Source organism: Syngnathus floridae, chromosome 8, assembly GCF_059516105.1.
Source record: "Syngnathus floridae isolate MCC-2025c chromosome 8, RoL_Sflo_1.0, whole genome shotgun sequence".
In the NCBI taxonomy this organism is placed as follows: Eukaryota; Metazoa; Chordata; class Actinopteri; order Syngnathiformes; family Syngnathidae; genus Syngnathus; species Syngnathus floridae.
In genome coordinates, this window is record NC_142420.1 from 5,904,242 (window position 1) to 5,932,101 (window position 27,860).

The following is a 27,860-nucleotide window of genomic DNA, read 5'->3' on the forward strand; positions in this document are numbered from 1 at the left end:
ACGATCTTCCTCTTTTTATCGTTATATGTCAGATGAAAATCAGCAGTGTACTTTTGTGACTATCTCAAAAGCTGCTGTAGGACAATGACTGAACGAAAGCAGGCAACTAAATAAAAGCCGAGAGACAAGTCGCTGATGGAGCTGATTGGAGGACATAAGGGACCAAGAACATGTGGATACAAAATCATAATGAGAGTCACGAAACAAGGACTACATAGCCAAACATCCCAAAACCAAAAATTGAAAATTCAGAACATAACCAACAATAGAAAACCATGAAGGGTTGCTTCATGAAGATACCAAGGACCTACACTGGAGAAAGCAAGACCCTTACTAAGAAGAAAACCTCACGAGCCTTAACCTTTGCAAAACCAAGGTGGCTTATTTGAACAAAAACTAACAGCAAAGCTACCAAGCCAGGGCCTTGGAACCAACTCACCCATTTGAAGTGGGACCCCTCAAGCAGCATACAAAGGTCATGCCACTGAACAAAACATCTGAAGTCTAACATCTAGAAAGCCTGCTTGAGAAACAATCTAGGCCCTTGCCTCTGGAAAATCAAGATGAGTTCTCGCCATTGGCTAAGCAATCTAAGACCCAAGCCAGACTGAAAACCACTAAAGAAAAAGACCACGCTAGTGTGGAAAAATCATTGTTGCAGCAGTTAGCATTTGTCCTTGGGGTCCGAAGTCATATGTCAGACGACAGCAAGGCAATAAACAACCTCATAACCTTTTTTGTTCCAAGGGGAGCCTGAGTGTGTTGGGTCCATACTGAATTGTTTATTGTGTCTCTGGTGTAGGTGTGAAACAATGAGAAAGATAAAAGGCAGTTGAAGAGTTCAATGGGGAGAAAAAGTTTGGTGATGCATGAATTCAACAGACAAATACACAGAACACGCTGTAACTATTTTTTTCCGACCAATGTTGAAAATATCTCGCTTTCCGACGATACACACATTCAACCAACTTTAATGATTCACTTCAATGTGTTATGCTATATTTGTCATTTCACAGTGATAGCGCCATCTGTTCCTGCAAGTGGTCGCCTTGCGTGTGGGTGTCTTTTCAGTAGATTCCTCTTTGAGAACACAAAGAACGTGTGAAATCACACACCACCGCCCGGGTACCGCTGGTGATAGCCAATTACGACTTATGTTATGACTAATGTTATTATGTGCCCCCCTGGATTTTATTTTGTGCTCCATTCTTTCCTATTCAGGTCACATCATGGTACTGACGTGATGCATTACTATCGTCTTAGTAATTCATCACAAGTTGCGACAGGCTGATTTATTGTTTTCAGCGCTACCATCTGCAGTAGTTAAGTTCTTTTTAGACCTGTGCTCCACGTGTGACCTTTGTCATTCAATTAAGACTGGTTAGTTGTTTTTAAAGGGCGACTGCGACTGGCTGGAGACCAGTTTGGGATTTAGTCTGAAAATGACCCCTGTATATGAGTAAAAACGGGTGGATTTTTTTAACTCAATTCATATTCCACATGCGGAATATTAATCAAAATGTTGTGTTTAGACGAACAAAAGCGTACAGAATATATTGTAAAGATCATTTAGGTCTTGACTTCTCCGTCGAAATGGTTAACTTCCTTTTACACTTGTATATTCGAATACATTGCTTCTATATTTCATAAAGGGAAGTTTGACCTTCAAATTGATTACTTCGATTTCCTTTTTTAATTATATTTCCAATGGGAAATAAAGCTTCGGAATCTACACAAATGAAATGGATTGTGTTTGACCTTAAATCCTCTGCTGTGGCTTATTTCCCTCCAGCAATGCATTGGAAACACCACAGTATATTTCAAAAGCCTTATTTGATGTTTTCACACTAATGGTGGTTTAGTGTTAGCTACTGTATAGAGGTGCTCTAGGGAAATGTGTGCACGTAGCGATTTGACTCTCGGCAAGGTCGTGAAATCCCAGCTCTCGAGCTCCCTCCGGCTCTTTTAAGTGGCCAGTGACGTGTTGGAACATAGTCTGGCGTCAATCACAGCCCGCAGACGGGGTTCGCTCCCGGATGAATTTGTCCAAATAAATAAAAACTGGAAAACGGGACACTTGAGAGCTCATCTCCAGAGAGGGAGAGAGGGGGGCTGTTAATGAGGATGGAAGCTGTCCCACAGTGACTCACGCACAAATAGAAATAATGAAGTCACTGCGGGGTTACGTCTGTTTATGCACCCCAATTCTGTGGAAAAATATTTGGCTGTCTTCCGTTTTGTTTTGTTTTTTTTCACACTTGGCCGCAACAACCAGACTGCATGTTATCTGTGAAACGTACACTACAGATTTTGGTTCCGGGCATCATACTTGAACCAAATTGTCAACTAAAGTTCCAAATCAGCTACCAATGCAAAATGACTTGCAATATTTGGTCTTCATAAAGAGAGTTAAATTATTGTTAGTCAATTTAGCTAACATGTACAAATAACTGTAAATTTGATACTATAATAATATAATATGTTAATAACTTCTAATATAGTCAATTTCATATCAATCAAGACTCTTTTACGCTTCAAACAACTTCTATTGTCGGTTGCAGCGTCACCTAGTGCCGACAAGAACTGGCTAAAAAGATGGATGTTGTTCATTAAACATCTGCTAATTGGGGAATTATTTTTTCTACATAATCAGACAGTTTAGTAAAAATAAAGGTGCTGATAAAGTTAAAATGTTACCAGCATTTTACACCAAAAAAGAGGCGGCTTATGCTCAGATGGACTTGTCTGGGGTGTGCTTGTGTTGCAGTAAAATGCTAATGACTCATTGTTGTTAAGTGCAATAGTTTGGTGCCTGCATTGCAGTTATTCCAACAGAGTGGTTCATTAGGTTTTTTTACATTTCCCATTGGGGAGAAGAGTGGAAAAGACAGGCTTAATAATTACTCCAATAATAAGAAGACACAGAGGAGGAGGGAAACATTCAGCCTACCTACCTGACATCGTGCTTATTCTCTTTAATTGCTTTTATGTTTTTGTTTTTGTTTTTTTTTCACCCCAATTGCAATTGCTGCTTAATGTTTTGCTATTAGGAAAAAAAATGTTCTTCTCTTTGAGTGTGTTCCATAAAAACAAGTTTACTACTGAAGTCATTCTATTCTTCCTTAGCCTCTGTTAAATTCATTTTTTATGAATTCCAAAATATTAGCATGTTTCACAGAAAAGCTATTCACGACACACCAGCAGTTCTAAAGCTTTTTCAGTGACCTGGGAAATATTTTTTCAGCCAAGCCAGTGCAAAGCATTTTCAGTTGAGGAAAAAAACAACAACCGTAAAACAAAGTGCTGTGCCATTATTATCTGATTGATTAAACTTTGGAATTCCGTTTGCATAGTGGTCTCTCTTGAACTATTTGGAATTCAAAATATATAACTTGAACAAAAAAGATACGAATGGATACTTAACTTATATATATATATAATATATTTCAATAGCTTGTCAAATCTGCCCTGAATGTGTCACCTATATATGATTCTTTTTTGTGTATGAAGTAAAATAGATTATTCATCAACTTTCGTACACTCAGGAGGATGGATCATATTAAACGCCTTGACTTTTTCTCTCTGGTGCCCCCCTCAGGACAAACTTAATCAATCAATCAAGCAGTGAAATAGCAAATTTTCCATGTCCTTGCTTTCAGTTTTTAAAGAGTGCCGGCGACGCATGCAGAAGGTTCGACCTTTAGCCTTTTTATGGAGCTAATTTTCCACAGAGATAATTTGGCTCGGCATTAGCGTAGAATAATTGATAAGCTCGGGCGCTCTCATTAGTGCCCTGCCGTTCACTTTCTGGCTGGCGGCCTCTTTACCTTTGAGCGCCTTGCTTAAAATGCCAGATGGACAGACACGAGTTGGCGTCGGCCAAAAAGGTCTCAGAAAAGTCAACGTGGGTGCTGAATGGATTTTAGGTAGCAAACGATGATGTGTCGTTCATTTTTCACACGCATTACACAAACATTTAACAAGACTCGTGCGCAAACATCCATTTCCATTCCATCCATCCGTCTGCTCTTTTTCAATTTTGTGTCTTGCAGTAACATTTTGACTTTTTAATGACCAATTGAAAATAGAAAGAATGACTGATCCACAAATTTACATGTTCATTTGTCACAGTTTGTTCTCTAAAGTGATTCTATCAGAGGAGGGCTCGAAAACACACAAAAAAAAAACATCTAATCCGCTTAACCACTTTTCAGTCTGTTCCCTCAAAGTGAGACCGTGACGGAAAGAAGCCTGTGCGTACGATTCATGTTGGCAAGGCTGGCAAGGCTTTTTGTGCCCCGATGAGCGACACGCTGAGAAATCGTCGTGAGCAGTCACAGCTTCTTGGCCACATTGTCGCATCTCATATCATTAGTGGCGCTAACGGCAAAAGAAGCCTGACGTGTTGCATGGTTACGGCCGTCATGACCCGCTATCACCTCTCATAAAAGAGATAGTGAGGTAGGCAGCTCTGCTGTGATCGTGCTGTGATGTAACACACAGAGAGTTTTCCCGTGACGAAACACATTGGAAGCCGATGCACTGTTCTATTCTGGGATTTATCGAGTGTTTGAATAGCCACATTTGATTGACAGCCAAAGTTACCATTCACTGGTGTTAGTTTAGAACTAATGCAAGAGAATGAACAGACAATTATGGACATTTTCTAACTCAGTAGGGCTGATCCTATTCCAGTCCATCCGTATATCTATTTGTTCTGAAAATGTACGCTAAAATTCTTACCTACAAACATTTTCATAAAATACGTTTGTGTTACGTTGGATATTGGTTGTGCCTTGAAAACGACCAATTAGCATACTACCCACTCATGAGAAAAAGTGTTAGGAAAACTTGTAAAATCCTGTCATTGTTTGGCTAATGATGCAACAGCTATTTACAGATATGTGCAAAGTGGCTTTATGCATCTCCCGTTTTTTCGCAGGTTTCGTGGTGCTGGTCTGAATGGTGTAAATGGTTTCAGAAAATAGCCCCGCTGTTGGCATATGTCATCCAGTCTTCATTGTATTCGTCCCAGTTATGTCAAAAGCTGTTAACAGGCTGGTAAATTGTTCTCCTGTGGCTTTTTTTCTACCTGTCAATCCAATTATCAGAGTGTGTAATTGCCCAATGGCGCCATGGCGAAATTAGCCAAGACCTCTCTCCTTTGTCAGACAGATCAGGGTTTGATTTTTCGATCTTGTCAATACGTTTTGTGGAACTGATTTGGAGTGATTGTAACGCCTCTCATAATGGTGACTCTCAATTAGCTGTGCCACATGGCGTTGTTAGCACAAAGGATTATTTTCGAAGTGTTTATGGATTAAAAGCTTGATTTAGGTTAGCAACTAAAATAGGCTTGCTATCTAAATGTCATCTTTCTTTCTTTTGCCACCAAAACCCGCAAAGGATGATTAATTTAGTTTCACACTGGCACAGTTAAAAACTAAAAACACTGATAAAACAACACAAATATAAATAACCATATTCAATTACAAATACATAAATAACCATTTCAAATGTGTTTTGATTAACACACACACACGCATACACAAGTTTTGGGAGCCATCCACACATGCTGCCACAGAGACCACCACCACTGAGGTGGACCGGGGACACCCGCCAGATCCCCGCTTCTGGGGAAACTGCAACATGACATCCCCACGGGCAGACCAAACATACCTCTCAGCGAAGCTCCAAAAAGAAGACGCTGGAGTTAAAATTAGAATGACTAAAAGGCAATAAAAAATACAATAAAATTGGATTTAAAAAATGAATAAATGAAATAATAGAAATATGAATAAATAAATGAACAGAGACATAAATGTCCAAATAAATAAAACAGAAATCAGTTAAAAGCTGGAAATAAATGAATAAATAAAAACATACATACATAAATAAATAAATCTGTTAAAAGCCAACCAAAGAAGTGAATCTTGAGCTTTCCTTTAAAAGCTGTCTCTATGTTTCCAATGCCCTCTGGCATTTGTTCCAGATGCAAGTTGTTTTTTTTCGAGCTCTAGGAACGATTAAAAGGCCGGTGCCAGAGGACCTCAGTACCCGCGAGGCTTGGTACGAAAGAAGTATGTCAGATGATCTTAAGACATTAAAAAAAAACTACTAATGGAACCTTAAAATGTACCCTGAGACACGTAGGAGTGATCTTAAAAGCTAATATCCTCTGACCCTCTGGTGTCATATAATTCTCACTATTTTATTTCTATTGCTATTTTGTTGACTTTTATTGCTGTAATGCACACTTTGAGATTTGCCTTCCAATGTAAATAAATCTATTCTTATTATCATTAGCAAACAGAGCTAATAATTTAATGGTATATGAGAACAGATAACAACATGCAAGATCATTTTCCAATCACTGACCTCAGTGCCATCGTCATGGCGATAGCTCCTCCACGCTCGCCCCGTGTCGCTATAGAAGAGCATGTATGTTCGGACCCAGTCCCAGCTGTCATAGCATCCTTGCGTGGCCACCGCTGTCACCTCCATCTGCTCCCTGAGGTCCAGCTGGAGCCACGGTTCCTTGTCGCTCGCCATTGGAGACCAGCCGCCGGCCCCTGACGGTAAAAATCAATGGAAACATTGATTTGGTCAACTCTTGTGGTTTTAAGCTGAGTCACTGCTCGCATTGTGTTGCAGTTGTTTCACGTCCTCACGTGTGGGAAATCAGATGGAACTTTCAAATGGTTTGATATAAAAAAAGCAGTGAGCTGTTAAAAACATGACCACATTATGGGTATATTTTTTTTGTTACAATATCAATTTGTGTTCTAAAAATGTTGTTTCCCCAAACACGAGTTAGGAACTTGCGCTATGTGGCCAACAATATAATACCATGGGACAATTAAACATTTATTTGGGTTCACAGTCATAACTGCCCAATGAGGGAAGCCGTAATTACAAAGTGGTCCGTGACGAAAATGAGTTTGACACGCCTGCTCTTCTGTAATGAAAGCTTGATGGAGCGAGGTTCAAGTCAATGCATGCCTTCACAGAAAACACTTTAACATGAAGAAAGGGATAGAGAGATAAAGTGACAATTTCATGTTTAAACAGTTGATTTTTTTTTTTTCTTTTCTAACATCTGGTCACAGCACAGCCACTCACCGTCTCTCCTGTGCAACTTGGCGTGGTGGGCGGCGTAGCTGACTGACGACTGCGATGAGCTCTGAAAGGATGAGCGCGGGAGTGCGGACACCAAAGGGCCGTTGCAATTATCTGCCGGGGAACAACAACAAGAGAGTGACAACAGTGACTTTTATTTTTAGTCACATGTAAACAATGCAAATGAGCTGGGATGGAACTAATGAGATGCAAAAAAACATCCTAATTTGGCTGTATTAGAATAAACCTTTGATTTATTTTTTTTCTGGCACATTTCCATATATGGACTGCACAACACTGAGATTTTAATCACGCTCATGACAATGATGCCCTTATTACACGAGACGAGCAACTGTTTTTCGCCAACAATGGCAAATACGCTCACATCTTGACAAAAAAAGTTAACAACGGTGACAGATTTTCCTTAGGTCATGAAGGGTGGGGGGAAAAAATACTTTCAAAGCAGCATTCCGGAAAACACAGAGTTCAATGTTACAGCTTCCACTGTTATTGATTTTTGCATCCAAGCATCAGTCCTCCCTCCGTGTCGAGCCGCACTGTTTTCCCGGACATTTTTCCCCCTGACTGCAGATTCCTCCACTTTGGAGCTTGAGGGTAGAAAATGCAGGAAGTTGTGAGCGCTGGAACACGTCGGTGCAAAGTGCGTCTTTACCTGTCGGCATTGCAGCTTTGAAAGCGAGGATTAGAGAAAATGACAAGGCTGCCTCACTTATCCAGCTCTCAGATGCTTCAAACAGTCTATTAACCCATGCAGTGACCCTTCAAACGAGACACAAAACGCTCCCTCTGAGTATACGTGTGTGTGTACGCGACTGTGCACATTAGCGTCCCATGTTGCAATGCAACAGGCGGGGAGCTGTTTCAGTCTGGTCATTCAAACCTGTCAATCCCACCCGCATTTACCGCCCTCATGATGCTTCCTACCCCAACCCCGCACCCAACCTCCCATCATGATGAGAGCAGCCAGTCGAACAACAGCAGCCACTTCCCAGCTCGGATTAACTGAGTTGTTGCATTCAAGCCCGGACTGGCAGAGTGTAATGAAAACTGGCGCCAGTTTGATTACAATCATCGCTCCATCACAGCGTGCCTGAGAGGCCTTTGCCTCTGGGCTACAAAAAGCCGTATTAGTCTTGGTCAAGTTCATTTCTTTTTTTTATTTCCTTCCCAGCAACAGGCCGTCCATCTGATGAACGACGTGGACAGCGTGTGGCTCCGTTGCATTTTGGAGCGTCCCGCCGCATTCCGGCTGACCCGGTTTGATTGCGCGCGCTCGCCGAGAGATTTTACCGCTAATCCCGATTTCCAAGTGTGACTAAAGTGGATCAAGCCGTCTTATCCCAGGACTCAAATTGTTGGCGGGGCGGCAAGCGCACTCGCAGATGTTCATTGGCGAGGGGGAGAAATGAGAACGCTGGCATGGCATCTTGACACAGCACAGCCGGGGTTATTATGCAAGCGCTGGGCTGGTAATCTGTCAAAAGTATCCTGGGTCCCACTTTTGATCCTCCTGCTGGAATAGCCTCTCTGTCTTATCTCGCTTTCCATTTGTTTTCAACTCTTCCTAAAGTCTTGGCTGAGCTTCATGTCTGTGCTGCTATGGCTAATACCTTAAACATATAGGACGTGAAATTGTCTCTTTGGATTCAACAGCTGACAGTAATATGATGACCGAGCAGCAGTTTGGGAAATAATTTAGATGACTACGTGGAGGATTCACATGGACATTGACCCTTTGATTTAAAAGAAAGCATCAGCAAAGCATCGGAGTTCAAAATGTTTTTATAACCTGCAGCTGCAGTGTTTTCCAATTTTTACTTTTTTGCAGGAGACCGTCATTCTATTTGGCAGAGTGCATAAACATTAATAGTGCAAATATCAATGCCGTGTGATTTTTTTTTTTAAGACGATTAAGTATTAAAATACTGTCATACACTGTACAACGCCATATTGGACATTTTGGGCCATTTCCTGTAATCCCTAAAATCAGATGCTTGTGGTATTTGCACTATTAATACTTATCCACACGGCCTAATAGAATGGAGGATAAATAATTTTTCGAAGCGTGCAGTGGCACGCAGGGGGGCAGTCATGCAAATGAGCCACCGCTCTGTGTGTGAAATAAAATAACCCAAAGATCAAAAATGACGTTGCAGCCAACAGATGGTATTTGGAGGTCTGTCCTGGCTGATACACACTTTTTCACTTTTTACAGCCCACCAAAATGAGCCGCTGCTCTGTGTGACATGCTTTGATTAAAATAACCCAAGGTTCAAGAAACTTTGTTGAACCTCTTCTTATAAGAAATTCACATGAAATTCATGTGCACAGCTTTAAAGCAAACAAAATCATGAAGACTGGATAAAAATGGAGCAACACAAATGTTTACGTGACCCTGATCCAGTTACCTTCTCCAAAAGTTTTTTTTTTTTAATTAAGAATTTCTCTGCGCATTTATGAAGGTTGATTTCTTGTTTCATGGTCAATATTCATGTAAACTATTGTGTGCGGTCTTTGGTATTTAGAAAGTCTTTGTTGGCTTGTTTCCACATGTTGGCATTTTGGAAACAAGGATGTTAAGGAGAGAAAGGTTAACTTGAACGGTTGACCTACTTACTCCATGTTTGTCCAGATTAGCGTACAGCGTCGTACATATAATTTTGCAAAACAGGGCTGCACAATTGATCTAAGATAACAATCACAGGTGATTTAGAGTTTCACATTGTGAATGTTTTGATGTTTGATTATTCTTTATCCTTGAAAGGACAAAATCAAAAAGGAGAATACCTCTGCAATTTCTCTATTTTCTACTTCCTGTTCCAATACTTTCGTCCAGGAAGGGCACTGGCAGGGAGTGCTATAGGCAAGGTTATTTGCATAGCACATTTCAATTTCAAAGGCAACTCTGTGTGCTTTACACAAATGAAATAAAAGAGCAAAATAAGAAAAATGAAATTAAATATTTAAAATAACGATACATAATTAACTCACGTACATTGCACGGAAAATATATTAAAAATATGGAATGGGGGAAAATTTCAATAAAGACTATTATTATAAAATATGAATAAAGTTTTGGCACAATGAGAATAAAAGTTCAATCATGAAAGAACAATTATCTACATTCTTTGGTTAAGCAAAGCTTGCGTTGTATTCCAGAAAATTGAAATTCAACTTCTGACCGAGAAAACAGCACTGGATTGCCGCTGAACATGAAAAGACTTATACACACTATATTTATCTGTATTTTTAGTTGTACAACAAATCATCATTCATCTCAAGAGGCTCTTCATGGAGATTGCTGTGTTGGTTCCACAAAATAGTCTATATAAAAATATGATGAAAACTCCTTTTTGATCATTCCTAAAAAAGGTCACCAACAAAACAAATAGTAGCTTATCATAGTCGGCAGCCATGTTTTGTTGTTTACGCTTGGCTGGAAGGCTTTGAAGTCAAGCTCCAGCGTAGCAGCCTGAAATGCAGCATGCATCGGCAGTTGATTCTTAATTCCTGTGCTGTATCAAGTCTAATAAATACCACTTCAACATGTTTAGTTTGCACTCGGGGCTCTCTTGGCCAGCCTAGTCAATAGCTCTTTCTTTGTTTATATTCTTTACACATACTAGTGACGTCTCCAGGGCCTAAACCATTTAGTGATTGGTGGACTCGTATTAGCACTTTAAGATGTATTGTTTAACTAACTGAAAGTCAGTGAGTAGACTTAAAAAGTGGAGTCCACACAGCATGGTGACTTCACGTATTTAAGGACTATCATCCGACTTCAAGAACGGTATTACGGTCGAACTTCGAACTATATCGAAGCACAAGTCACTGAGTGGACGTTTGTGTGGATCAAAGACCATTCCAATCTGCAGACATGGTGGTATGCCAAACATGGCTCAAATGAAGGCGATTTGCCTGCAAAGCTGCTCTTCAGCCTCGGGGATAACAGAAAATCCTCTGAGGCTGACCCCCACATTTTCTTCAAATCTTGTAACCAAGTGAAACCGATAACACAAGCATAAATGTACGTACGACTCCAAATGCTGCAAAATTCACTATACTGGCTTTTACATCTACAGTTGCTTTTGGAAAAAGCATTTTTTCCTGACTGCATTCAAGATCAGGCCAAATGAAGCTTCATTTAAAAAAAAAATCAGTGAGTTAGCGTCTCTGAGAGAAATACAGTTGCTTTTTGGTTTACAGCAAACAATGTGACCGATAAAAGATGTGACTGACAGCAAAGAAGATTCAGTCGTTGAGTTAAATATATTCCGACAAAATATATCATACATGCGACCTACTTTGAAAACATTTGTTTTCATGGATTAAAAATAGATATTTGTTGAATTCGCAGCATTTTCAAAGGTTATTTCAATCCAAAACATTTTAACGTTTCAAGTTACATTTGAACGTTTTGATAGGAGCATCACAATTCTTGCATCCAGTAATCTTATGAGCTGCAGTTTTCAGTTGTTTCTGTTTGAATTTCTTGTTTGAATTGCCTCCCAGTGCTGCTGTTTTCATATGAATGTGGCTCCCACCCTCTTTGATATCTTGCTTGAGGATATTCCCAAGGTTCTAAACAGGGTTGAGGTCAAGGGAGGAATGGGGGGGGGCTACAACATGAGCATCTTTCCTTTTATGTCCACAGCAACCAAAAATGATATTCTTTCCAGCATGAGATTATTCTCTGATGATTGTTGTGCAACCGTTGGTGTTTTTTGGTGCAAGATTACTTCAAATCGAGTGTTCCAAATGCTCAACTGTAAAGAACTCAGAGGAAAAAAAAACATCTCTTATATTTCTGTCAGTGCCTCGAGATTAAAAACAAACAAAAACAACAATTTCAACCATCAAAATATGGGCTCTCTTCGATTGCACCTGAGCAGATCTCTCATCCATTCTACTTCCAAGTCCATGGATAGTTTCCTGCCTGTATCTCATTTGAGGGTGGAAGAATTGCCTTCCTGAGAATTGCTGCACTGTTATTTATATTTCTTTTAGGGATGAGCCACAGATTCTCAATTGGACTGAGATGAGCGGATGATGGACCCATACGTTCTGCTCCTTTCATAGCCATAGCAGAAATAGTATCTTTTGCAGTGTTGGATGGTCTGTTGTTGTCCAGACATCAACCATTAAAAACTCCATCCATATCCAAGTTTATATATTTATATATATATTTAATTATCATGATTATTTTCCTGAAATGTCCAAAATTTGAATTAGTATAGCACTCAACCAACAGCAGAAAAATCCTTTTCATCATTGTAAATATAAATTGTATTCAAGAAAACTAATCAAAATACTTTTCAATATGAGATCTTGTTATGGTAGATGTTGACTGGATGGTTTTGCAATTAACAAAGCCTCGGCTGGCGTCTGCATTTCTGTGCATTCTGTTTTTTTTTTTTTCGCGGCTGCAGCTGTGTGCAGAAATATTCTCGTGCTTTTAAGAGACGACCCACTCATTTCCCTTAATTGTGGCAGGCATGAAGAGTTTGTGAGCAGTCAGTCAGTCACAGAGCGTGGATATTCATCTTGAACGCTCTCGCCACCGCATTGCCCCAAGTGCACGCTTCTCGTTGCCCACATAGAATGAATATTTAAAGCCAAGCTAGCAATCAGATAAACACGCTTCTTTGCCAGATAGAAGGAAGCGTTCGTTTCCACATAGATATGAAGTCTCCAGAAACTTACTTTTATTATATGAAAGAAAAAGAAGAAAACTAAAAATAGAGACGGTCTACAAGCGAGGAGCTGGCTAATCCTGCGGATCAATTTTGTGTCTTAAATGCACAGGTGCGCCCATAAACTTCGCTTCAAGCCATTTTTCAGCGCAGTCCTTTATTGAACCAAGAAAATAACAATAACCTCTAAGTGACCCAAAGATATGCTTTTCCCTTTTCTCTTTTTTTTTCCCCCTCACTTCTTTGTGCATCGAATTACACAACCCGGGAGACATTCAATGTGAGGAAAACAAACACCGCTTGAATCGGAGACGTTTTACATCTTCTCATAATGGTTTCAGTCAAGGTTTTATCGGGCATACTTTTCTCTAAAGCACATGAAAATGATCGTTTCTCATAATTACGGCCTCTTACCGTCTCCTTGCAGCGTGCTTATATATGGAAGTATGTTTCTTTTAAATGTGAATGACTTGTGACAGTATACTTTTACAATGTGGCAGATTGCCGCTGCTAAAACTGTCAGTTTACGCATGAGTAAATTCTAATGGTCATTGACTTTTTGGGATTGTTAGTTACATTTCATGTTGATGCTGTGACTTCAGGTGTTGCTTTTGTCTTGCTTCATTCAACTATTGATAGAATGAAACCAAATATTATATATATATATATATATATAAAAAGACACAGATGTACTATAGCTTTTCTGTTCCTGTCATGCTCTATAGAATTCTTTTCTTTGGTTTCTTGGTATCATTCGCTTTGCTGAGCAGCCTTTTGTGTAGCAACTAGATTAAATGGACTGTTTTTCTCAACCTTTTGTGTGCTTTCAGTCCACATAAGACCTTGTCACTTAATCCATTACCAACAACTGTCTGAACACCATGTTCTTTAAGGTTGTGTATATCTATCCATCCATTTTCGGAACCTTTCATTCTCACAAACGTCGCTGTTGTGCTGGAGGTTATCTCAGCGGTCTCTGGGCAGTAGGCGGGGTACAACCATTTACACTCACAATCACACCTACGGACTATTTGGAGTGCTCAGTCAGCCTACCATGCACTTTTTGGGCTAATGAGAGAAAACCCACGCAGGCACGGGGAGAACATTCCAACTCCACACAGGAAGGCCGGAGCTGGAATCGAACCCATGACCTCTGCACTGTGAGGCGCTGTGGACTTGTGAATAATTGAGGAAAAATAATTACAAATGACTGTTGGGTGCAGATGTCTGTCAAGGCTGTACAACTATTGTATACCTGCACAGGATGCAGATTACTATCAGGAACTTAATGGATTTGTATATTTCATATAATCAATACAAAGGCTCCCCTTGGCAGTTATGAATGATAGCAATCAATTGGCATAATAGAAATAAGAAAAAAAAAAAAGGAAACGATCCACAGAGTCATGGAATAGGCACAAAATGTACGCTATGCATCATAGAATCAATGCGGCAGCTGCCGCTTGGCTCAAAGAAAGCAACAAATTATCCGTCGGAAAAAAAAAAGATACTTTTGATCATCAAGTATGCATCACGATGCCCACTACATTTGAAAATCGCAAATAACGCTTGAAAGGGTTCTTTATTTGCAAACCACCAGAATCCACAAAATGTCACAACTCTCCAGCTTTGATTATCCGACCTCACTTGTGCTAATCAAAATAACAACGTCACCATCTCAACTACAACAAGCAAGCATCGGCGTGCACGCGCTCCGTGGGCCTCCCAACCGCAGCATCGATAATATCAAAGGACACAGCAACAGTATCACGTAACACGGCAGCCCCCGGACCCTCACGTGCAACTGATACGAGCCTACTTGATACTTTGCGTGAACTATCAAGCTTGGTTGTTGGGTGACCTCTGCTCGAGCGAGCCAGCCGAGGTATCGGCTGACAATTAGCGACAGAATTCAAGGAAGCACTTCCACGTCAATACAGCTTATTTGAGAAATGCCGCCCATTCAACTGTCGCGACTCATTTATCTCCCACAGCCGATCCCTCTTCTGACACTGAGCGTTCTGGGAAGCCTGTGGGATATTTGACTGAAGTACCAAAGAGCTTATAAGCGACCGAGTGCGTCTGCCAAAAGAGTTCCAGGATGTTCCGCACATCTTGTGATATTTTTGACAAATTGCAGTGAGGAAGGGAGGTCCGCTGGGGGATAACAAGCTGACGATTAGCAGCAATAAAAACAGATGTTGTACAAGTTGAAGCATATGATTTCACGCTACACATTTTAATGAGGCTACAAATGAGGAAAAGGTGCACTGGTCAATTTTTAAGTCCAACCGTATCCAAGACAAGAAGTGCATCGACGCAACTAACAAGAACGTCACAGTGGTTCTCAAACTTTTTAAACACCAAGAATCTCGTGAAGAAATCTTTGCTAGCCCACTAAAACATCGATGCAAGTGTGAAATCAATAGGAAGAAAATAGCTCAACCTGCTGTCTTTTTCCTCATTAAACTCGACAAGTTACTCAATATGCTAATGTTGATTCATTTTTTAACAGTTGATGTTGCTTGCGCTTGTCACATCCTCCTCGTGTGGGCTGATTGTTAGACCAATTATTTTTCCAAACAAATCACACTCATCAAAAATTAATGCAATTATGAAAAACAGGACTTCAAGTGTGTAAATATGCCACACATTTCTGCCACACGGAAAGCATATCCATAAACTTGACCTGGAAGTTTCCTTTCAAGTAAAAATAATTTGCTAATTTGTGCAAAGGATGATAATGCGTGCTCAAAAGAGGGAGCGTACAAAAAGACCAATCATGTGTAAATGACGCGGTAGCCTGAGATTTTCACAACAATGACTTTGCTGTGGATATTAAATTAGGGATGCACCCAGTGAAAATTAAATCAGGGATGCATTAAATTAAATTTGAATTATGGATGGCAGTAGATCTGCAGTAACCAGCCTTGTAAAAGTCACATTTAACCTTTTCAGGTACGAAATCAATAAGATCCTCTCCGAAATTTGTCTGACTTGAATTTATCTTGTTCACATTCCATTACGCCTTGTGTTCTAACGGTTTCATTTTGATGCAAAAGAGAAAAAAGGTGCACTACTTTTGTCCATGTGCCATATGTTACATCTTCACATCTGGAAAGTAAGATTAACAACGCATTTAATCCATCATATTTCCCCGAATAATGACGAGGGATGGGTTTAGTTAATCCTCAACTGCGGAATTGGGTGGGCGTCTTTTGATGTAAGAATATGAATAGTATCAAATAATGTTAGCTCTTGTTGGTTATTCTATTTTTTTTTATAATGGCATAAAATGTTCAATTAGAAACTTTGCATTATTGCTCGAAGTGGGCCCATCATCTTACTCGCTATTATTCCAGCCTAACCTCGGGATTAGTTAGGGGTGGTTGAAAAAGCTTAAAGTATGACTGCATGCCTTTGGAGGTTCGTGCATTGAGAGGTTCTGAAACTCCAGCGACACCGGCAGCTTCAAATACTTGCTTGCTACTCATCTGTGGCTTGAAAGTGCTGTTCTTCCAACACCATGGATTTTTCTGGCCCAAAATCTTGTTCCTGCCTTTTTAAAAACGATTGCTCTTAAATGGTTGGAATAGTTTGATGTATTTTTTCTTAAATGTCCATTTTCAAATCCTTTTTACAAGGCATTGTATTTATTCAACGCTTTGTAGCTTCCTTCTCCCCCATTGTGCCTAATTAACTTGCAAAGTAAGTCATTTTGCTTTTTTAATTAGGCTCGCATGGGAAAATAATGATCCTACCTGTACAAGATTTGTTTAGCAACAATCTAAACAGATCTGTAAATAATATTTAAACAGATGTCTATTTTGAAGAATAATTCTGAACACTGTCATAAACAGTCTGTACTACGGTCCTCGCTCAAAGTGTTTGCTCAAAGTGTTAACTTAAAACATCATGTCTTGACGACGTTCCGCCCCACTAACAGAAATCAATTTCCACTTTAGCGGACAGTAACGGGAGAAATTATTGATTGACTACATAGTCTAATAACTCTCCGGCTCCTCGTCAATTACAGTAAAGGTCAGTCCAGTAGGGTGTTAATGATCTGCTCCTCTGTCAGATGCTGATGTATGCACTGCTGCTTTCTTTTAGCTGCAATTTTTGGAAAGCCCTCAAAATCGGAGAGACGGCACGGATAGGACGTGACGCATTTCTAAGCCTCCGACCCATCTTCCACACCTCGCTGCTCCTTCCTCTGTTGTTTTGCAGCCCTGCAACTCTGAGGGCACGCCACCTCTTTGGAGCATTGTAGCGATTCATCACGGCGGTGTCGTGTCAGACGCCATCACGAGTCACATTTGAGAAGCAGCCGGCTGTCAGAAATGAGCGAGTAGCGGTCAGTTCCTTGCCAAATTCGCACTCCTTAGCAGGAGTCATGTTCCTGTCCACACATCAGCGATGGTTCAACATATCACTGATGTCATATCACATAACATGTGCTGTCACATTGGGAGTATTCATAGATGGACCTTTGGGATTTGCCAGTGACAAGAAAGGTCACCCCAAAAAAAAAAAGCCAAAGCAACCTTAATTTTTGGTTTGTTTATTCTAGCCACTATGCAGAATTTCACTTTTTTGTCCCTGCCTTCTTATGTATTTTCAACTCAGGAGAAATAATTGCCGTGTCTTTTCAGAGACATTAAAGCAAGTGAACAGTTCATCAGATGAATTCAAGAAGCCATAATATGTCATTTCCGCACCATAATTTAAAGCAGTTCCCTGGTGTATTAATTAAATTTGTGCAATGTGTTTTTTTTGTCAAAATATAAAGAACAGAACAGGCAAATGAACCCTTGCTCACCTCAACCTCTATATACTGAGGCTAATGCTCAGTATAACTTACATTATCATGTTGAAGAGCTCAGAGCCCTGAGTGTGTAAAAAAAAAAAAAAACTAGTGTGAAATGTGAAGCACACACCAACACCCGTAAGGATCGCATAAATGAAATCAGCAATTTAGTATCAACTCACCAGATCCATGTACAGCGAATAAAAAAGGCTATGCACATCCATTCAAATGTCAGGCTTTGTGAAATGTAAACAGAGACCAAGGTAAATGCTTTTAAAACTTTTTCCACCATTAATGTGACCTTAAACCTGTACAACTCAATGAAAAAGAAAGTCTTTTAGCGAGGGACGACAAAATGAACAACTTTGATAAAATGGCGGCACAAGTATGTGATGTGATGTTGCTGTGCTTAGAATGAACCAGTCGCATTCAAAATCGGATTAAATGGAAGTCAGAACACCTGCCATCATTTCAAGTTAACCCGAAAGAAATTCCAGCTTTTCTAGAAGTTTTCTTTTTTTTTTTCCCTGACAGCTTTGCAGTCACATCTTACGGCACAAACTATGATCTACAGAAAGCTTTCGCAGCATCAGAGGGATTTCAGCTTTCAAAGCTATCAGCAAGAGGAAGGTTACAAAAGAATTTCCAAACCGCAGTGCAAGATAATGGACAAACTACAGTGACATAACCAAAAACTTGATGTTCCTCCAAAATGGATGAAAAGATGAGAATAAAATTGGTCAGGAAGACTGCCAAGAGGCTAACAACAACATTAACTGACAAGTACTGGCAACAATCTCCCGTCTTTTTGTCAGGACAAAAAAGTTGGGTAATGGTGGGTAATGGTGACTTGTCAAACGAGATAGCATTTAGCATTCGTCAAAGTAATACCACCGCTCGCCAAATTGACTAGCTTTGTTCAAGATCCTTTCCTGAACTCGAGCGAAAAGCAAGCAAGACCTCGATCAACTCACTGTTTTAGTTTAACTCAATTCAATGTTGTAAATAAACGTACTTAGTCGATCAATAACTAGATGCCGGCTGAAGCAGGATTGCAGACCCTACTCATTTTTTTCATTATCACCAACATTCTAAAATTTGAACGATTCCGAGATAACCGGAATAACGGTCCTGGTTCCACTCGATTCCCGGTTCCCAACGGCCAACCCTTTTTGTTATCCTCCACCGCAATTTCTCTTTTAATCTCGCACGTCCCCTGGAATTCACTCATGCACCTCAGTTGGAGAATCTCTGCCCCGGGTATCATGCAAGAAGCTGCCAATGACAAGATTACAATTTCAAATTAGATTACATCGTGGGCGTTGTGTTGGTATTTTTCACAAACACAGAGCTTGTTAGAAATGGTGTGAAGCGTGATTCTACTCGGAGAAAATGACCTTAGGAAAATTGGCAATCCATCCATCATATTATTGCAGATTTTGTATGAAAATATCCTCTATAAATGCAATATGTGGCCACGCCATTTGTCGTCTGGAGGGCCATTGTTCCATCCAACAGGATGCTTCTACGTATGGAAACTAATGACACCGGGGAATTGTGGGAAACGAGGGATTGTTTTCAGGAAACAAACAAATGCAAATCATCGGATCGTTCCAGACTTGTCTGGTGGAGGCAGACTGGGTCGAACGAGCAAGTCACGTACCCTCCCTGAAATATCAGCATGGATGCACACGTGAAATTGTGGAGTGACCATCTTGTTAAATGTGACTAAAAGAAAGCATCCGCTTCACATAACTTAAGATCATATTATATGCTGCAGAGGGATCTGGACAGAAAATGGAAACCAACCATTTATGGGGGTCTTTTCGTTTGTGAAAGATCAGTTTCAACCTAAATATGTTGGATAAAACAATATATTTTAAGAATATAGCTCATGTAGAAGTGAGTTTATGTATAAATGCATAGAAATTTAAAAATTAAGCATGAACAATGACCACCTAGGTGGCACTATTGCTCTTTTATGCCATGGTGACAAACTGCTGGTCACTCAGTGCATCAAGTGAAGATTTTTTTGTAGTTCCTTAGAAACGTTGTCACGCTCCTGCATGGACTCCAGCGAGTCAGTTTCTGTTCCTGCCATGTAAACCGTGCTTCTCCCCTGTGCTGAATTTAAAAGAAATGAAAAGAGCCGCTTTCATTGACTGGGAAGCAAATCGACTGTGTTCACACCCACAATGGCGCAAACGTCCGTTTCTAACTGTTTTCAGTGAGAGTGACTCTCGCCAAGAATGCTTATATCATGGTATTTTAAAGTAATCTTAGCCTCACTAAGTTTTCATGGTCAAAGTTGCAGCCTTTGATGAAAATATACGCTTATATAACTGTGCTGATTGCTCTTTTCCGACTTCCACCCACACAAATGCATCATCGGAAATAATATTTGTTTGACAACGTTCATTCTTCCCAATATCTATCCATCTGTTAGGTCGCGGATGAGCTGGAGAGGTGGTTCTCTTCCACAATTTGCTTGCAGCTAATCCAAAAATGTCTCGCTCAAATACAGCCCAAAGATGGCATTTCTCAGTGTCTCTACAATCTAAAGTTGTGAGTTTGATCATCAACTCTTGTGACCATGTCAACGTGTCCTTGGGCAAGTTACTGAACCCCCAGTTGCTCCTGATGCTGCATCATCAGGGGAGACATGAGGAGAAAGTATTGAAGCCTTGAAGGTAGAAAAGTGCTGTACAAGTGACAGTGAAAGGCCATTTACCATTTTGTCCAGATGGGCTCCAGCACATCCGTGACACAAAGAAGGCTAAGCAGTCCAGAAAGTGGATGAATAGCTTCATATGCCCGTGCTGTGTTTATGAGTGCTCTTATGTCAGAAATTGGTCACCCGAAATCTCATTTCAAAGAAATTTGCCTCAGTTGCCTTATAGCTTTCAAGTGAGTTACACATTTGCAGGTTGCCCTAAATGCAGCGAAGTCAACTTATCTGAATCACAATAAAAGGTAAAGCCAGTGTAGTTTTTTTTTTTTCCCGCGCTCAACAACAGTGCCCCTGCTGGGCATATGTATGATATGAGTGCTTCCAAAATGTAAAGTGCAGAAGATCTAAATCCAGGTCATATTTAATTATTCAGCCAAGATTACATGGAAAAAAACAGGCCAATTAAGACAGACAAAACTGCCTCATGGCTCATCAGTCCAGCTAGCATCACGGGATCAACTGCAATTGTGCATTTCTTTAGCTTTTTTTTTTTTTTTACAGAAGAATATTCACACAAAGTGCCACTAACAGCTGACATGACAAGGTCAAGTGAGAAGGTGGTGCTACAAGGTGATGCTATGATGGGACGCTAAAATGTGGTGCTTCTTTATTTTAAAGGCGTGAGAATGAAATGAGAAAGAAACAAACAGGTAAAATTAAATTAGGTGAATATTTTTTGTTGAATTATATATTTTTGAAATGGAGATGGATAGATAGATAGATAGATAGATAGATAGATAGATAGATAGATAGATAGATAGATAGATAGATAGATAGATAGATAGATAGATAGATAGATAGATAGATAGATAGATAGATAGATAGATAGATAGATAGATAGATAGATAGATAGATAGATAGATAGATAGATAGATGGTTGAAGTGCATGACCATGAAGCATTTTGAAGCATGTTTGACTCATTATGCATTCACCATTGTTCTCTATTTTAAAAAAAAATTATCAATAACAACGATTAACTTATTTTCACACCTGAATGTTAAACTGTCCCCTGACAGATTGCATGTACAGATATTTGACCCTGAAATAAATGGATGAATACATGTCTGATTTTTGAACATTCTTAATTTTGGAGTGTTTTGCAGCAAGTCTGACAGCTACACGCGCACACCATAAATATAATCTTTTTGGACAGAAGTAATAAAGGTTTTATTGTTTTTTGCAGCCATTGTATAGAGGAACGGATTCATTTTTATACGATGTTTTAGGGCTTGTACTTTACTGTGCTGTTTATTTATTGATCCAATTTCTCACACCAAGGTAATGCTTGATTAAAATTTGGCACTGTTTTCTATGATGCATCTGCGCACTCTTTATTAATGGCAAGGAAGCGTTCACCTGGCTCTGTGGGATTCATTACACCTGGATCTATGTGTAAATGAGGAAAAAAAAGTGGCTACGAAATGAAATTGAGCTTGGTCTCGGCGACAGGGGGAAAAAAAGGACATAGTCATGCAGACGGGATAAATAAAAGCGGGAAACAATGGGGCATTGCCGCGGGAGCATCATTAGCCCGACCAATAACAGTAACCTTCTGCAGGGTTTGTGGCCACTCAGCAGTTCTTCAACATGAGCCCTGCACACATTGACTCTCACATGCAGCCTTAATGACCCCCACCCACCCAACCACACACAAAGAAACTCCCCCAGGCCATCTTAACACATGTATTGCAAAGCAACATGCATGGCCGTATTTTGTCTTCCACCTGTTCCCTCCTCCTCATCTTAATCAACATCTCTCCCAGCAAGATTAAAATAACTTATTCATGTGCTCCTTTTTAAAGTTGATCTCCTGCTGCTGCAGCATCAGGCTGCATTCCGGATGATGCTCTCACCACAATGACACTATATCCCACATCAAAGACCCCCTTTTTTGGAGACTTGGCAATGCGCTGTAACTCACAGGTGAACTCTTCCCTCCCTCCCTTTTTAAAAGCAGTCAATTACTCACAGTTGTTGGCGGCAGACGCTCCGCGCAAGGCGCAGAAAGTCACGCAGAAGACAAGCATGTGCGCCAGCCCGGTCATCTTTCCTTGTTCTTCTGTTGTCCTTTCCTCTTTTTTGAAATGTTATTTTATCCTCTGCAAGTTGACGAGCGATTGGCAAGGAAGAGCAGAGAAGCTCCTCATCTTCCTCTGTCTACGGAGAGAAGGAGTGTGACGTTAGAGAGCAAACCGCTCCCACGACGACGACAGGCTGCGCCCTCCTCCTCCCTCTTCCTCCACAACAACGACGGCGATGCGAGGCAGCCAACATCCGCTCTCACTCACTCACTCACTCACCCACTCACTCACTCACTCGGCAGCATCCCTGCATTCCTCTCCTCCCTCCATCCTCCTCCTGCCTCCTCCCACCATGAAACACACCCACCCACCAGGAGGAGGGGGCGATGCCTGGCTGCAGCACATACTTTTTTTGAAGACCCTCATCTAAATAGATACTGTAGATAGTTAGTTTAGTACCGCCGTACATATCAGATCAATCATATATCCACTATATTTCACATGGGACATATATCACGATCAATATCATTAATATCAACCGCAAGAATGCAATACATCCACAAATACAGTATCATAACAGATCATTGTGTGATAAGCTTGAGTGACTGCTCGATAGGTACCACGTTTATCATCCAGATAGCGACCATAGATCAACATTTGATCCTAGTTTATCAATACTGTATCAAAAATTTACGGTGGATACGTTCATGGATTAACACCGAGGATTAATGCACAAGCGTGACCCCAGACAACAATCTCTGTACAATATTAAAAAAAAACATCCCAACACAGATTACAAAAAATGAACAGTTCTGCAGGGCATTGAAATGTGATATATGTACTGACATAAACAGAAGCACAATGACTTTGGCTGATAGGCATGGAGTGGCCAATCCGAATCACCGGAAGAAATCCCGGTTGTCTGCTTTATGGACTGCTCGGGGGCCCAGAAGCCAATTCTTATAGCCCACAAGTTCATTTCATAAATGCTTTCATTAAACCTGGCTCTACTGGCACCTATAGCACTGACTGCTATTTATATATTTTGTTCCTAAGGGTGACACCAAAGTCACTAAAAAATTGAATACACAAAATATACATACATATATACATGTGTGCATGTGTTGGTGTTTCTGTGTTTTTACAACACAAGATCAGATCGTAGTCTTTGTGGTTGTTTCGTACTGTTTGTCTGTACTCTTTAAATAATTTATACACAAGATGGTTGGCTGTGAAACAGAAGAAAACCACATTTTCAACACAGCTGGCAAGTTTCTCTGGTCATTTTCATGCTGGTCATGAGCCATTTTGCTTTCAGGTACAAAATTAGGTTGCCGTCTGCTTGGTGAAATACAATTTAAAAATGTAATTGACATGTTCATCAATTGTACTTTAAAATTCTTATTCGATAGTTAATCATTTTTTGTTACCTAACAGTGTGTACTAGAACATGGGCACAGATGTGAAATTGTATAGGCTACCAAATGTGCAATTAATTATTTAAATCGTAGTTTATTAAAAAAAAATCCTAATGTAAGATGTTCTAATTTTAGTATTTATAGTATTTATTAAATATTTTGATATTAATCTAATTGTTTCACCCCTGTCCCATGTGTTTTATGTGCATCATGAAATATATGCCTCAATGCTTTTTTCTGTTTTTATGTTTCCCCCAAAATGTGCTGATGTTGGCAAGATTATGATGACCTGTCAAAATGGCACTACCTGTACCTGTTTGAGGAGTTTATAGCCCTTTGTGTCGACGTAGTCTGTTTCCATACTTGGCGCGGCGTCGTCTCAATTTATGGGAGAATGTGATGAGTGGTTCCTACATTTGCCACAGGCTAAAAAGAAAAAAAAAAGGACAGCACATGTATCAGGTAGGTGAAACACGCAATTACTACTACCACAAGGCAATAATAAACAACAGTTAATGTGATCAAATATTTTGCAGAATGCTGCTGGGCATACTGATAAGTGCAGCTTGGGGAAGTTGATGCTTAATGGCATTTGTAAATGCAGCAGTTGTAGCTAATCATCTTTGTTATTGCCGTTTCTGTTTGTGTGTGTGATATTAGTTGTATGTGTGTACTTGCTGTGCGTCATTTTATTGCACCCGAAGCTAAGTTAGCGTTTTGATGAGTGAACAACTGTGCTGTCAAACCCGCTGAAATCTTTTACTTCAAATAAGATCAGGAAGTGACAGTTCTTACTATTCAGGTGATTATAATGTTGCAGGCGCTTGTTATTGTGCTCATCTGCTATGAATGGAAAGATGGGGAAAAAAAACAAAAACATCCAATCTGTGACTACTAAAGTTTACACCGCACTCCTCAAGAAAGGCAGTTGGTGATGACAAAAGGCTGTGATCCATTCCATGTGTGTTGTGGTGTAGTACTGTAGCTCCCGAGCTGTTGGGCCCTCCAGCTGTTAGCCCCTCCAGCTGCTAGCCCCTCCAGCATCTTCATATTAGCAGCACAACATTCGTGAAAACAACCATCCATAGTCCACTGGCAAACTAATGCAACACCTAGTGGCCCCTCATCATACATCTGTTCAGCAATTTAGAAAATTTGGAAGCTATCATTTGTGGACTTGGGTTCCTGAGTGAAGACACGGACTTGTTCTTCTCTGTTTTTGGTGACTTTCTGTGTCTCCTCACTGTTTGGACACATACATTTCTTAAAACAATTACATCCATCCATTTTCCGAACTGCTTTTCCTCACCAGGGTCGTAGGCGTGCTGGAGCCTATCTCAGCTAACTTCGGGCAGTAGGCGGGGGACACCTTGAACTGGTTGACAGCCAATCACAGGGCTCTCAGATGAACAACCATTCGTACCACACTCACACCTACGGACAGTTTGGGGCGGTTAATTGGCCTACCATGCACATTTTGGAATGTGGGAGGAAACCATGGCAGGAGCAAGGAGAACATGCAAACTCCACACAGGGAGGCTGGAGCCGAAATCAAACCCTGACCTGTGGGACGGATGTGTTAACTAGTCGACCACCATGCTGCCAAAACAATTACATGTTACCAGAAAAAAAAGAGAAAAGAATATTTTTTATCTTTTGTTATGTTATGCAACATCAGCTAAAACTACTGCCAACTATTTTTTACAATCATAAAGCGCTGAATCTCACTTATAATTCAAATTTTGGCACAAAGCAGAAATAAAAAAATCAACCAAGTAAAAACTTAAGTCCAAAAAACATGTAGGTTGTCAATGTGAAAGAGGTGAATGCTAGAAAATGCTCCTTGGATGTGGTAAAGTTTTCGTGATCAGAGTGCTCAAAAAGTACTTGAGTCGTTTTTAGACGTGAATTATGCCATTCTATTCCCTGCGGCCAATACGTTGTTTCTATGGCAATCTCTCCCCTCACTCCATTTAAAAATGGAATTTGTCTTTCGGTCGACTTTGGCAAGCTCATCGGTCCTCTTAAACGTTTAAAGATGCAACTCTGTGCGTCTGTGTATGAGGCTGTGCCCTCCCACTTGGCACGGCGGCTCCAGTCTGCTTTGTCCGGATTGCCAGGTTTGCTCCAAGTGCGCATTGCCTCGTTCTTGCTAAAATATATTCTAATTCCCTTCAACTTCTCCTCGCTTACTTTCCCCAGGCAGCCAAGCAAAAGAGTTCACGCCAAGAGAAGAAGATGAGTAAGAGTGCCAAGAAAAATAAAAAAGCTTAACTCATGTGAAAATTACAACATCGGGACAACACTTTTGTTTGGCCACTCATAGTTTGATTGCGACTTGTTCCAACTCCAAAGTACTCCAGGGGTCATGTGACACTAAGTCCGCAGATACTTTTCTGTATGTTGGGTGCATCACTGCACTGCAAGTGTTCACTTCCAGAAGTGTGAACAAACAACACCTGAATGAGTTGTGTGACTGTGTGACATCAATCGCTTGAGATGGAAAAACCAGCTTGACCTGGCATGTTTTGGAAAATGAAAGTCCTGACCTCAGAAAAAATGATGTCTCTTCAAAGCTATGTCTAACTACAATAAGTTGAGATGTTGTATAAGTAAAAACAGACTGGAGTGATTTTCAAATCTGTTTTTTCTTTGTAAATGGAGCAGCCTATAGGCACATTGCATATTTTCATGAAGAGTTTGACATGCTTTTGACACAATTAAGACGCTGGTATACAGAATGTGACATTGAATGCAATAATCACTGCACATTTTTGTATGGGCTATATTCACAGATGAAAACACCAAAGCCTTGAAGAAGACTCATGATGTTTCTTCTCCATACAAGTAAATATAAATATTTCATCTATCAGGTTTCATTGCACAACACACATATTCTAACACATATTGCAATAATGCAAGTAAGCAGTGTTTCCTCTTGAACTAATTGGACAAAACCTTTTTAGCAACAGCAATAATTGGAGCACACACCCGTGGGCACTTTTGGCAACTTTAAGTACACCCCCTTCATCCTAGTTGCCCATTCGAGCCGTGTCGGACTTTTCAAGGAGATATATGATCTCGAATGAGACTGCATTATTATGTTCTCTTTCTTTTGTGGAGCAAAGAGGTGACGGGGAACATATGCAATGCTAATTAGCTTGAATATTGACGAAGATCGAACCAAAGTGAGTTTTGATGCGATCTGTTGTCATCTGAAGCTGAAATTGAATTAAATATGCAATTTTATTATGTAATCGTACACGGACGGTTTGGTTGAGCCTGATTGTACTTGAAGCGACTTAAGCTTGGGCTATGATTAATGCTCTTTTAACTGCAGGCTTGTCCCTGCAAATTACCCCCCAAAAAAAAAAAAAAAAAACTCTGGGATGGGCGATAGTTGTGCTGATTCCACAGTTAAATTATGCTTAACTTTGAATCATTTATTGTATTTTGCATGCATTGTTTTACATATTTTTGCTCAAATGGTTAGGGTTGTTTGTTTCAAATGCAGAGGGTGGGTGTGGACATTTATTTTATTAAGGTTGCAAAATTAAAAATTATACTTTTTATCAACCAGTATTATCAGAAAAATAGTTCCTAAAGGATTAAAACTTATTTTTATTTTATTTATTTATTTATTTATTCATTCATTTATTTTTTTGATGATGCCACTACAGAAGAGTAACTGTGATGGCGAAGAGGAAAAGTGGGATTATGACAAGAGGACAAGCAAAGGTGACATACGACTGCTCAGTTTAATATTTCCTTTCAGTTGTACCTTGATTTACAACTTTTAATTTCTTTCAGCTACCAAGCTCGTAACTCAATGTACTTGTATAGCAAATCAATATTTGCTATTAAAATGAATAGAAAGGCAATTAATCAGCTCCAGCTCTCCAAGTATATTTGCATATATTTGTATATTTCCGGTGCAACATATTTGTAGCGCGAAAGTAACTCTGAGATAGAAGAAGTTTGAAAATTTGTTGTAGGTCCGCTGTGAACTAAACTGGGCTAGTCTGAGCCATGACACTTCAGTGCTA

The 27,860-nt window shown here is 40.0% G+C and overlaps 1 protein-coding gene across 2 annotated transcripts in view; it reads right to left on the bottom strand.

Annotated features, from left to right (window-relative positions):
* LOC148394180 (contactin-associated protein-like 5) overlaps positions 1–27,860 on the bottom strand; it is a 79,277-nt gene that overhangs the window by 39,513 nt on the left and 11,904 nt on the right. Inside the window, exons 1-5 of one of the 2 annotated variants that reach the window (XM_088383336.1) lie at positions 25,124–25,208; positions 24,128–24,240; positions 22,345–22,532; positions 7,123–7,233; positions 6,379–6,572 (exon numbers count right to left, since the gene is read on the bottom strand). In XM_088383336.1, coding sequence (XP_088239462.1) covers positions 6,379–6,572; positions 7,123–7,233; positions 22,345–22,420 — 381 coding nt within the window. In that variant the 5' untranslated portion in view covers positions 22,421–22,532; positions 24,128–24,240; positions 25,124–25,208. Of the gene's footprint in view, positions 1–6,378; positions 6,573–7,122; positions 7,234–22,344; positions 22,533–24,127; positions 24,241–25,123; positions 25,209–27,860 lie in introns of those variants that run through there. The other variant, XM_088383335.1, reaches the window with a different exon arrangement.